This window comes from Ictalurus furcatus, chromosome 23 (assembly GCF_023375685.1).
Source record: "Ictalurus furcatus strain D&B chromosome 23, Billie_1.0, whole genome shotgun sequence".
NCBI lineage: Eukaryota > Metazoa > Chordata > Actinopteri > Siluriformes > Ictaluridae > Ictalurus > Ictalurus furcatus.
This window is the reverse complement of record NC_071277.1, coordinates 11,808,597-11,821,845: the sequence shown is the minus strand read 5'-3', so window position 1 is coordinate 11,821,845 and position 13,249 is coordinate 11,808,597. Positions and strand designations below refer to the sequence as shown.

The 13,249-nt window shown below is 37.8% G+C and overlaps 1 protein-coding gene across 1 annotated transcript in view; it reads left to right on the top strand.

The window, feature by feature from the left end:
• The window catches only part of ptprh (protein tyrosine phosphatase receptor type H), an 85,000-nt gene that overhangs the window by 54,369 nt on the left and 17,382 nt on the right, over positions 1-13,249 (top strand). Inside the window, exons 10-17 of the mRNA XM_053611264.1 lie at positions 7,243-7,497; positions 7,820-7,913; positions 11,565-11,609; positions 11,699-11,780; positions 11,919-12,009; positions 12,146-12,219; positions 12,401-12,538; positions 13,065-13,187. Of these exons, the coding sequence (XP_053467239.1) occupies positions 7,243-7,497; positions 7,820-7,913; positions 11,565-11,609; positions 11,699-11,780; positions 11,919-12,009; positions 12,146-12,219; positions 12,401-12,538; positions 13,065-13,187 (902 nt within the window). The remainder of the gene's footprint in view (positions 1-7,242; positions 7,498-7,819; positions 7,914-11,564; positions 11,610-11,698; positions 11,781-11,918; positions 12,010-12,145; positions 12,220-12,400; positions 12,539-13,064; positions 13,188-13,249) is intronic.

The window sequence follows — 13,249 nt, the reverse complement described above, 5'->3', positions numbered from 1 at the left end:
CCTCAAAAAACAACTAAATATGCTGCATGCCAGGCCAGTAGTTGGCGATGTCACTTTGTAAAGAAACACTATTTTTGAGAGATTTTCTATAACCTCTTTGCACAAGGGGTGTCTAGTCCCCGACAACGCTACAGGTGTGGATGTCATGATTGGCCCTTTTTATTCTAGGGCTTCCTTCTCCTAACCTTCTAGGAGATGGCTCGTTGTCACAATCATGAATAAAAGTCACTAAAATCCTGTTCAATGTCAGTCCTATTATGTCTGGTCTTTTTGGTCTTTTCACCGGATGCCAATACCACTGAGACTTCAATTTCAGGATTATTTAACTGTTTTCCAGTTACTCCTTTACCACTCTCAAATCCTTGTTGCGCTCCCAAATCTAGGTAAATATCTACCAATAAGCCTACTGGTACTACTACCCAATGTAATTGATCTTACTCTGCTAGTTCCACAATTGTCACCCAGAATGGATGCCTTCCAGTTTCTACCCACTATTCCTTCCCAGTTTATGTATGGCCACTCCTCTCTTACTTTCTCTAAATTTGTAAGCTGTGTTATGCTTCTTAACAGTGCATTTATCATTTCCTCAGTTAGGGAATGCCTTCTCCCTAATAAATCTTCATACCAGGTTTTTCTTCCAGAAATGTGTTCTTATCCCTTTTGTTTCTTGTAATATGCATACTCGTCTTTGTTCCCTGTTTTCTTCCTGAATTTCCATTCAATTTTCAGGGTAAAAATGTATGCAACTCACACCCCTTAATTTATTCTCCCCAAATCCTAGGACTGTTTAATGCTGTCCAAAGCAACCCCTTATACTTGTCACTTTTTGGTATAATAGTTACTACTAGTCTTCTTATGGTGATGTTCTCCTCCAATGTTAATTCTCCTTCTGCCGTTCTCTTTTGCCTTATCCTTACCTTTTTAATGCTGGAGATACTTCAGTCTCAGGACTGCTTATAACTTTGCCTGTTTCTCCTCTTCCTTGCTCATAACCTCTTTCTTCACCTATTCTTAGATAAGGTGCGACCAGCCGATCAATAGGCAGACTAACAGACTAATAGGCAGACTAACTTTTACATATGACCACTTGTTTTCCACATCTCTTATGTTTAATATTCTGGTTAACCATACCAAATACTCTTTCTATTTCTGCTCTGTCAGTGGATGCTTTATTCTCCTTCTATCTACACAAGACCTCTCTTTCCAAAAATGGAAATATTACTTGATTCATTCTCTTATTCTTTAACTTTTGTTCTTAATTTAATGTGCTTCTGTAATCAAAGGAATTACACCTCATAGACTTGTTTTATTCTATACTCATATATGCTCAGTTATCCAAAATGGGCTCTAGCCTGATGTCTGCAAAAATAAAACTTCAGGCAGTAAAAATGAATCTTTCCTCCTTTCTGAATTGTTTTTCTTATTATCCTTGTTTTGAAAGAAGAGAATTCCTCTACTCTAGGACTTTCTATAGTGTATGCTAATCTAAACCCGTCAAATTCTAGCAGTATTACTGAATGATCCCAATAATGTGGAACTGAAGAATAGAGTATATGAGGTTAAGATCTAGACTAGACTTGTATTCATTCACAGATGTATTCATTCACAACAAGGATCGGGTCTCTTCATCAGGGTCACAATGACACCAGTTAGGAGAATGTCCAAACAATCTACAAAAACAATTTCTAGATTTTTAGTTCTAATTACACACTAAGAATCAACAATCTCCTGAATATTTTGAGCCTTAGCAAAACTCACACACACATACACAAACTTGCACACTCCCAGGCTTACCCACAGACACAAGGCCACACACCCAATCATGCATACCTTTAGTAGGATAAGTCTACAAAACAATTATTTAGAATGTCTCAATAGCACATAAAAATTAAGTCCCTCTTTTTAAATAGCTCTTTCTTATTCTCATTTAGTCTTTATTTTCTGTTTTCTTTTACTCTGTAGTCTTCACTGTGCCCTTTTTATATTTCACTGTTATACATCAAGGCCCTGTTAACAGCAAAATATATTCTGCATGCAGTTTACACTTTTTTGAGATTGAGACCCCTCTCTCAATTTACGTCTTTAATTTGGAGAAGCCTATGAATGTTCTTACTGCCCCAGGATGACCCACAGCAGATCACACAAACAACTTAATTAAAAGCAAAATTGCTTACCTTCTTTAGCCGGCTTGTTTGTCTGGTCAGCCCAATGCGACCTCCCCCTCCTCTTTGGCTCCATTCCAATCCAATTTTATATGGTGGATAATCTCCTTAACCAACACCCCCCCCCCCCATCCCGCCCCAAAAAAAATTCTCAAAGTCAAGGAGATGCCAAAAATCAGACTGTATTGAACAATAAAAAGCAGAGATGTCTGCCAAATTCAATCAAGGCTCATGCTTTTATATAATACCAAAACAATGAACATATTAGGTGGGGTTTTCCCATTTTATTATTTTAATCACACTTCTGACTTCTTGCCACAATTGTTAGTTTCTTCATACCTTATCTATAATTGTGGCGTGAATTCAGCCAGCATAAAAAAAAAAAAAAAAAGTTTTTAATTTACTGATTAACCTAATAGATTTCAACAGTACATCTTAAAAAATCACCAACATCAGATTGGCAAAAAGATACAGACTTAAAAAATATACAGAGAACAGACTCAATGTGTCATAACAGGTACAAGGGGTTTTTAAAGAGGGTTTTTACAGAGTTTTTACTGAGTAATAACAGAGCAAGCCTAGAAGAAAAGGATATACTGCATAAGTGAGGAATGTGTATTCAGTGATTTTTCACAATTTAGAGTCACATTAGTTTGTCTTTCTTTGATTTTAGTTTCTTTATTTAATGTACTGATTACTCTCATATCTTATACATTGGTTATACATGATTGGATCTCACCTTGATTACTTTACCATTTACTTAAAAATATACCATAGCATCTGTAAACAATACATAGGATATGAAATTTAGTAGTGCACACAGGGAAACAACCTAACACTTTTTTTTTTCTCAAGTTTGTGGAAAAGTACTTAGGGTTCAAAGCCTTTTTCTTTTTTTACATTAATTTTACGAATGTCTGGTACAAATATTTGGTCTTGCGTTATGAATAAAACTTTTTTCATTATTTAACTGGAAAGAAGAGAAGTGAAATGTTAGAACGTGCTCCATAGGTGGGGCACATTGTAAAATGTGAGGGATACGTTGTAACATGACCATATGACAGTTTAAAATCCCCCTCTAAGAATTTAATCTGATTGAATTAAAAAACATCCAAGATAAACTATGATATTATGTCAGTAAAAACATTTCTTAACTTATAAAATCATGGTCATATGAAATTTTCAATTTACATACAACAAATGTTAATGTTTGTTGAACAAAGAACAAAGACAAAGCAAAAGCTACACACACACACACACACACACACACACACACACACACACACACACAGGTACACCCAAGTCTATCTTCCTTGGCCTGTTTCTCATGCTGCAGTAAATAAAATCATAAAAGGGAATTTACATGGCTAACTGCATGGACTCCCAAGAACAATTCAGTGGGCCTAAGCATGTATGTTACAGTGACCGTTCAATGACAGTGACTCACGCTTTGAATGACAAGATTAATCCCGTTCCATAGTAGTTTGTTCTAATGTTTTCTTATAGCTTAATTATTGTTGATGGTTATTGGCTAGTCATCAACAGTCATTTGTTATTCTCATTGTTGATATTAGGTGACATTAGGTAAGCACAGTGTATTATCCATTTCACCTCCTGTTTACCAGACCAATACTGATTTTTATTTATCTTGTGTTAGAAATTTCTTTTCAGCTTTGCAGCCTAGGCTAGGTCTACTGGTGAAAGCTGCATGTGAGTTATTGTGGACCAGACATTATGAATTTGTCAGGATAGATGGCTGATGTTCACATTTTGTTGCATATCTGTGGCAAAATGGTTGACAGTGTAATTATACAATCCCTGCTTGGTTGAAATGAAAACCTGCACCCACACTGGCCCTTTGCAGATAAGATTGGACACCCCTGGCCTAGAACAAGGCACCTTTTGTCTGAACCCAACAATTTTTCAAGTTATCTACTGGAACAAGTAACTGACAGGAGTTTCTTGTTGCCCTGTTTCATTGACTGTTAAAAAATTAATAGCTCTGAATGTCTACTCTAGGTTTGTGCCTTGGGTTTCACCTGTGAATACTGCATTTGTTCTTAAAAAGGATAAACTAACATGGAGACCATAGATCTAGCTATGGGAGCAAAGCAAGTCATTATGAAGCTGAGAAAAGAGGGAATATCAATCAGAGCCACTGCACAAGCATTGAGCAGAGCCAATTTGGAATGTCCTGAAAAAGAAACAGACCAATGGTGTACTAACAACCAGACATCATTACAGGTCAGCCAAGGAAAACAACAGCAGTTGATGACATATATTGTGAGAGCTGTGAAGAAAAACCAAAAAAGAAGTCATTGCCATCACCAAGAGCCTCCATAGGGCAAGGCTGAAGGTATAACAATTGGAAGACAACTTCAAGAGCAGAAATACAGAGGCCATACCACAAGATGCAAACCATTCATCAACAGTAATAATCTGCTTCTGGAACAGGTTCACTAACTATTATTGATGATGTAACTCATGATGATAACAGCAGAAAGAATTCAGAAGTCTACTGAAACATTCTGTCTGCCAATTTACAGAAAAATGCATCCAATCTAATTGGGAAAAACTTCATCATGCAGCATGACAATGACCCAAAACACACTGCCAACACAATGAAGGACTTCATCAGGAGAAAAAAGGTGAAGGTTTTAGACTGGACAAGTCAATCGCCATACCATAACCCAATTGTAAATGCATTTCACCTCCTGAAGAAGAGAGTGAAGGGAGAAACACCCTAAAATCAAACAACAACTGAAAGAAGCTGCAGTACAAGCCTGGAAAAGCAAGATAAAAGAGAAATGCAACAGGTGATGTCAGTTATTGTAAGCAAGGGATATGGAACCAAATATTAAGATTAATTACATGGGTAGATGTTGAGCTGCTATGGCATTACTGCTTCTCACACCTCCACCAGTGCCCATAGGATTCCCGTTCTTCCTTCAGCTTTCTCAACCTTTTGTAACCAAAACCATATAGGCCCCACTGGCATCATTAATGCATGCTCAGTACCACTGGTTCCATGTGGCACAGGTCAGCTGCAGGGTTGTCAGCCGGTACCACCACTCAACAACATTTCGCTCTTTTAAACCTGGAATGTCTCTTGGTGGAGAAGCAGTTGCATGGACTTCTCCCTGCCACCCCTTGCAAGTAGACCTCTGGTTCTCCTTTCCCCTCACACAGAGCCAAAAGCTGCTATTCTCTGACTCTTCAGCCAGGTCTTTCAGGGCCTTCCACTGGTTTACTCCAGTTACTCCCATATCCCTCAGGAGGCAAACAGCTGATATTCTAACAAAGCCAAGACATCCTACTTATACTAGATGGTTCTCCAGCCAGCCTCCTTACACTCAACAGTAAGATTTTTGTAATTCCTCTCAAAGCAGCTTCTCTTCCTTCCTCCCATGGGACAGTTGGCTTGATGAGGAGCATGGTCTTGGCACCACTGTACCACATCTCTATATAAGGGTGGAGACTTGTGTTGGTGATCTCACTAGGAAGCTGGAGCTTCCTGCCAAGATCAACTCTCATTCTTTAGTCCTAGGTGAAATCCTTGATGGAACTCTTGGCATGACACGTGTGTTTCCCCCACCTTCTCTGACATATTGGATGTGCTGACACACTGGCGGACGATGACCTCTACTTATGACCTGTCTATGACCCTTCAAGCCCTTTGCCAATCTGCTCAGGACTTGATCATTTTACCACCTGTACCACTCTTGGGAGAGCTCAACCTTGCAACTTGACAAGATGTGCTGGAGACTTGCATTTGGACTGCTACAGAGGAGGCAGCATTCTTCCGGGCCAATCCTGATAAGGATCCTGTTATTATCTATTCTAATACTTTTGCTCACTTAAAAATTGGGTGGTCTGCCACCAAAGGTGCCATGCTCTAAGTTGTTTAACACTTCTAGATGTACATATGAAAATAAAATGAAAACTGAAATTTCTGTAAAGCTGCTTTGGGACAATGTCCATTGTTATGCGCTATACAAACACAACTGAATTGAATTGAAATTCTGCTCAATAGTCTCATTCATCTTTTGATCTCAAACCCAAATGTTGTCAGTGTATAGCAAAAACAAAAGTATTGGCTTTGCCTTGTTTATTTACCTGATTTTTCACTAAGTTTGTTTGTTTTGAATTGTACTTATTCTCTTATTTAAAAGAGTGGAAAGTAGAGGTTACAACATTCAAAGTGTCACTAGTCAGTATGTCTTCTGTTGCTTAAAAAAATGCTATACTATACTGTATATTGCAATCAGTTGGTGAAATACCCCATGGTAATCAGGGCATCCCTGTGTGTGCTGAACACTTAAGTACAGTATTTCTCTGATATCTTGAAATATAAATTAACAGTTTTGGATACTACCAATTATGAATACATAACATACTGTTCTGTATGGGTACTAGACGAATCGCATCATGCACAAATAGGCTACACATCCTGCAAAAATAAATAAATAAATAAATAAAATAAATAAATAAACCATGTACCCGTATACATCTGACCAGCAAAATTCCTAACAGCTATTGTTCATGACACTTGCGATACAGTGTGCAATTTAATACTTATTTAACCCATTTGAATTTTTTTTTTTTTAATGTGAACCCAAAATGTCCTCAATGAGAGCTTTCATTTTTCCATTTTGGAAGAGGTGCTAAAGCCATGTGTAGCAAGAAATTGTTATTCATTATAAACAATGGTAGAAAAAAACAGCATAATTGACCAGTTCAATACAGTGCCACCCTGTGACAGAACAGTGCTGGGTTTTAAGGGTAATTTGGGCTAAAATAAAACACCATAAGAACCTTTTTTAATTCACATTTTGACATTTATTATTATTATTGTTTACTAATATTTTCATGAATATTCATTAAAAAATTCATGAAAATTCATTGACTAATACCATAACATGTTCTAAGGTTGTTAGGGACTCCCTTCTAAACCAATTTTTGATTTTCTGGGCTCAAACAGGTTAATTAGGCCAGTATTTTACACACTGATTGCAATATTTATTTATTTTTTATTAATTTTGTATGGACTCTGTATTTACTGTGACTCTTTCTTACCTAGTTCCAAATAGTGTTACTGGATTACACTGTCGATATTCATCAGGAGGCTATGGACTAACTCTTGTTTGGGATCGTCCAAATGGAGGTAGGACGGCTGTACAGGTCAACATGAGCAGCAAAACTTTTAGTCACACAGGGGAAAGACTGTATATCGATGGACTGCTGCCTGCCCAGTGGTACACCCTTACTGTGTCTGCACTCTCTGGGCCTATGCAGAGTGTCCCAGTTTCAATTACCTGTCAGACTGACCCAAGAGGTAAGAGAGACTGAGCATGTGGGTGTTTTATACAAAAATCCTAAAGAAACATAAAGACAGGTGACACATTAAAGGAAAAACAGTGGTTCTGTGCCTACACTACAATCATTAAAAGAACAATTTTGGGAATATCTTTTGGAAGAATTGTGTACAGTAAATCTCTCCAGTACAGTTCCAGAGACTTGTAAAATATATTCTATGGCATTTAAGCTGTACTGATGAGTCATGTTGGCGCAACATGTAATGGTGACTTGTCCTTTAATTTGTCACCTATTTGTAACTCCAAACTATTTATAGCTAACTGTAAACACATATTTTACAGGAGTCATAGCAGGTGTTCTAACATCCCTTCTGCTGGCCATTCTCATCCTCTGTATTGGTATCTTTATATGGCATCACAAGCCAGAGCTATCCAGGTGGGTGTTACTATTGGTTTTAAGAGAGAATCTGTGGTCTCAATTGCCACACATGGTAACAATTAATAGGTTTTCCAACATGATTCATTTCAGTGCATTTTCATTTACTGAAACAGCATTAATGGCATTTAAGTAAGGAATAAAACAAAATGGTGTTTGCTGTTATAGGAAAATAATCCCTGTTGAGATGTTGTGATATGGCCTGGGGCATGCTATTTCCTATAACACACATGATCCAAAGTATACCACAGTGATTTACCAATGATTGCAGTGTTTCATTTATTGATTAACACACACACACACACACACACACACACACACACACACACACACACACACACACACACACACACATATATATAATTGTTAATGGTTCATTGAACAAGCATGAAAAACATCATTTAAATCCTTTTTGATATTTGGATTGCTAAATTATCTTTAAAATACAGTCTCCTGAAAAAGGTATGTTTATTTTTTTTTCTGATATATATATATATATATATATATATATATATATATATATATATATATATATATATATATGTTCAAAGTCACCTACATCACAACATGTTGTTTGGAAGGGTTTCAAGAAAAAAGCCTCTACTCCAGCATCTTCAGTTTGCCAGACACTACTGGAATGTCAAGTGGGATCCGGTTCTATGGTCCGATTAAATCAAAATAGAGCTTTTTGGCAATAAACACCAGAAGTGGTTTTGGCACACACAGACAGGAATCCATATGGAAAAGTACCTCATGCCCACGGTTAAATATGGTGGTGGCTCTTTAATCATTTGGAGCTGTTTTTTTTCTGACAGAGGACCTGGACATTGTTAGGATTCATGACATCATGGACTCAGATATCAACAGATATTAAATGAAAACCTTTTATCTCCCTCCTCTGGCTTCCTGTAGCTGCCTGCATCAAATTCAAGGCCTTGATGCTCACATACATGACTTTGTCTGGAACAGCACCTCCCTACCTCACCACGCTCCGTGAGGTTTATGTTCCCTTGGAACAAGGTCCTTTTCCAGAACCTTCAAATTCACCGTCCCTCAATGGTGGAATGAACTTCCCACATCAATCCGGACACGATCTTCCAAAAAACGGCTAAAGACCCACCTCTTCTGTGAATACTTATCTCACTCCTAAGTTGCCCCCCCCTCCCCCCCCCCCCCCCAAATATATATAGCTTAGAATGGGCCATGATAGCTTAAAATAGATAAGCTTAAGATAGCTTAAAATGGGCCATGGTTGGATCTTCTAGCAGGACAGTAATCCAAAACATACAGTAAAATCAACACAAAAATGTTTACTGCCCTGGCCATCCCAGTCCCCTGACTTGAAACCCATAGAAAACCTGTCGGGTGAACTGAAAAGTGTCCATCAGCGTGGACCTCAAAATTTAGAGGATCAGGAGAGATTCTATTCTGTATGGAGGAATGGTCTCAGATCCCTTTCTATGTATTTTCCAACCTCATAAGGCATTATAGGACACGACTCAGAGCTGTTATTTTGGCAAAGTGAGGTAGCACAAAGTATTGACCAAAAGGGTGCCAATAATTGTTACACACCTATATTTAAGAAAGATATTTTTTGATAAACCTGTGCTTTGTTTGCAATTGTTTGATATCCATGAGAGCAAAGTATTTTTGTGATTTTTTTTTTATTTAACAGAAGATCAAAAGGTTAAACAATAAAGACAATTTTTCACAGAATTCTTTGCTCATACACACACACAATGCAATAATTGTTTATGGTTCACTGAACAAGCATGAAAAACATTCTTTAAACCCTTTCCAATAAAAATCTGTAAAACTTATTTGGATTTTACAAAATTGTCTGTAAAATACAGTCTCCTGAAAATGGGAAATTTCTTTTTTTGCTGATTGTGTGTGTGTATGTGTGTCTATGTGTGTGTGCGTACACACTGATCAGTCATAACATTAAAACCACTGACAAGTAAAATGAATGGCACCTTTCAAGGTGTGGGATATATTAGACAGCAAGTAAACAGTCAATTCTCTAACGATGTGTTCTTGAGTAAAAATTGCCAAGCGTAAGGATCTGAGCAACTTTGACAAGGGCCAAATTGTGATGGCTAGATGACTGGCTCAAAGCATATCTGTGACAGAGCTCTGTCACGATTGTGGCAGCACTACACTTACACACACATATAATCCACTATCCACCCGTTTTCCAGTTTTCCCTACCATTGGGTGCGCTCTAGGGCAGATTAACGCACCAGTTGCATACATAATGACACCACCTATGACGAGGCATGATGGAAAAATGGTCCCACACAAGAAAATTGATGGCAAGGCCGCAATAGCACTTTTGTGCAAAGGTGTTTTATTGACAGTGATCCTATTTACAGTCCACCAAATGTACATATTTTTGTGCACATTTGGTGGACTGTAAATAAGAGCACTGTCAATAAAACACCTATGCACAAAAGTGCCTCGTCACAATATCCCAATCATATACAGTATGCACACACACACCATCCACTTTAATAACAACACCTGTACACCTGCACATTCATGTAGTTATCTAATCAGCCAATCATGTGGCAATGTAGCAGCACAATGCATAAAATTGTTGTGCATAATATCAAAAGAGCTTTAGTTAGTGTTCACAGCAAACATCAGAATGAAGAAGAGTGTGATCTCTGTGACTTTGATCGTGGCATAGATGTTGATATCAAAAGGACTGGTTTGAGTATTTCATAAACTGCTGGGATCTCCACATACAGAGTTTACAAGAGTTTACACAAACTGGTGCAAAAAACAGGCTGAAACAACTTGTTGATGAGAGATCAGAGGACAATGACCAGACTGGTCTGAGGTGACAGGAAGTCTATAAATAAATAAGCACGCTGAGGCTCAGAAACCTGAGGCTATCATGGGTACAGACTGACCAAAACTGCACAGTTGAAGACTGGAAAAAGACAGGGTGTTTTTTCTTCTAATCTTCAACTGTCCAGTTTCTGTCAGCCTGTGCCGATGATAGCCTCAGATTCTTGTTCTTGGCTGACAGGAGTGGTGAAGCTGTGTGTATTTGGTCCTCTGCTTTTGTAGCCCAGACACCTCATGGTGTGATATTTTGTGCATGCTGAGATGCTTTTCTGCTCCCCACTGGTGTAAAGAGTGATTGAGTTACTATAACCTTCCTGGCAGCACAAACCAATCTGGCCATTTTCCTCTGACATCTTTTATTAACAAGGTGTTTACACCCACAGAACTGTCACTTACCTATGTTTTATTTTTTGTTTTTCACACCGTTCTGTGTAAGCTGTACAGATTGTTGAGTGTGAAAGTCCCAGGAGATCAGCAGTTTTTGAAATGCAGCCTGTCTGGCACCAACAACCATGCCATGATCAAAGTCACAGAGATCACACTTTATCGCCATTTTGATGTTTGTTGTGAATATTAAGTGAAGCTCTTGATCTGTACTGCATCTGCATGAATGAGTAGGTGTACAGGTCTTCCTTTTAAAGTGACTGGTAAGTGTATATTGCTAGTAAAATGATTCAATTAAAATAAATGCATTAGGATCACCTGTCCATTACACTGTTGGTAGACTTTCTATATACAATTTGTTCAACATTGCCTAAATCAGATTTTTCCCATTTGCTTTATTCGTGTTTTTAGCAAGTTTAAATCCTCTGAGACCAAACTATCCAGTAATAAGTACAAGTAAGTAGGATTCACTACATATTTTATATTTACACATATTATATTAATGTGGAAGGTCTGCTTACTGAGATTTTTAACCCCCCCCCCAGATCAATTGCCCTGAAGATGTTTCCAATGCACTTTAGCTCCATGAGTTGTGATCAGAACCGTGGTTTCTGTGAGGAATATGAGGTACAGAAACACAGCTTTTCTGTATATTCCTGTTCATTCTAAAGTGTCTCGGTTTAATGTGCTCATTAAGATCTGTAATTGTTAAGCACTAAATGAGCTTGGATAAATAATGTAATCTTTTTCACATGATGTTTACAGGATTTAAGTACAGTGGGTACAGATCAGAGTTGTACAGTTGCTACACTTCCTGAAAACAAGAGCAAGAACCGATATACCAATGTTCTAGCCTGTGAGTATTAAGCACAAATAAACAGACTTGCAACATTTAGTGAAAACCTGTGTCTCATTGACTTTGTGTTTATTTTATGGTTTGTGGTTATTCAATTAAAGGTTGTTAAAATATTCGTATTATTTTTACTCTCCAGATGATTCATCTCGTGTGACGCTTGCTGCACAGACTGGCTCTGATTCGGACTACATCAATGCTAATTACATTCATGTAAGTCTTTCAGCAACACACAGTGTAGGACACATCTGGTAATATAGCCAGGCAATAAAAGAACTTATGCTAAAATGTAACTGACATATTAGCAGTACTGTTAAGGACATCATAGAAGTTAAATTATTAAATTGACTAAATCTAAGAGAACAATGTTTTATGGTGAGTGTCTGTCTGTTAGGGTTATGGCAAGAAAAACAAGCAATACATTGCTGCTCAGGGTCCTCTCCCCTCCACTGTCAATGACTTCTGGAGAATGGTGTGGGAGCAGAAGTCCTCAGCCATTGTCATGCTGACCAACTGTACTGAGGGAGGAAGGGTATGCTTGTGAGAATGTTGAACAAAATTTCCACCTAAATACAATTTTTAAATGTTCCCCAGGGAATTAATAATACCTTTATATGGTAGTGATGAGACCTGTTTTTCAGGCTTTTGTCCATTCTGAAGTGATTATGACTATGAACTGCATTTTATGAAGGCTTCCTACTACAGTCACAAACCTGAAATGTCTTATTCTGTAGGGGAACCATTTGGAACTTGCTAGAACTTGCTACATGAGTCAGATAATTTTTCAAACTGGAGCGAGTGCTCTATCATCACACAATTAGTTATAAATTTAGAGATGCAAATAAATACAAATACACAGCCTATGGGCTATTACTTTAGGTAGTGATAAAACATATCAAAAACATTAGTTGCCACGGCAAAACTTTCAGATGATTTGTTACTTTTAGTTGCTTAATGTAAAACAGTTTGAACCTTTGAAGTGCTCTATATAGGTTTCATCAATTCAGAATGGATTGCACCGTCAGATTCACTGGCCCCTCATTTTTCTTTCTCTGCAGATTAAATGTGAGCATTATTGGCCAATGGACAACATGCCCTGCCTCTATGGAAACTTGCGGGTCTCTGTCCAGTCAGAGCAGAAAGAGAGTAACTGGACTCGACGAGAATTTGTTGTCAAAAATGTGAGCCCTATGATCAAACTAAAAACACAGCATAAGCTTTTACGCTAAGGAGTATGAGACAG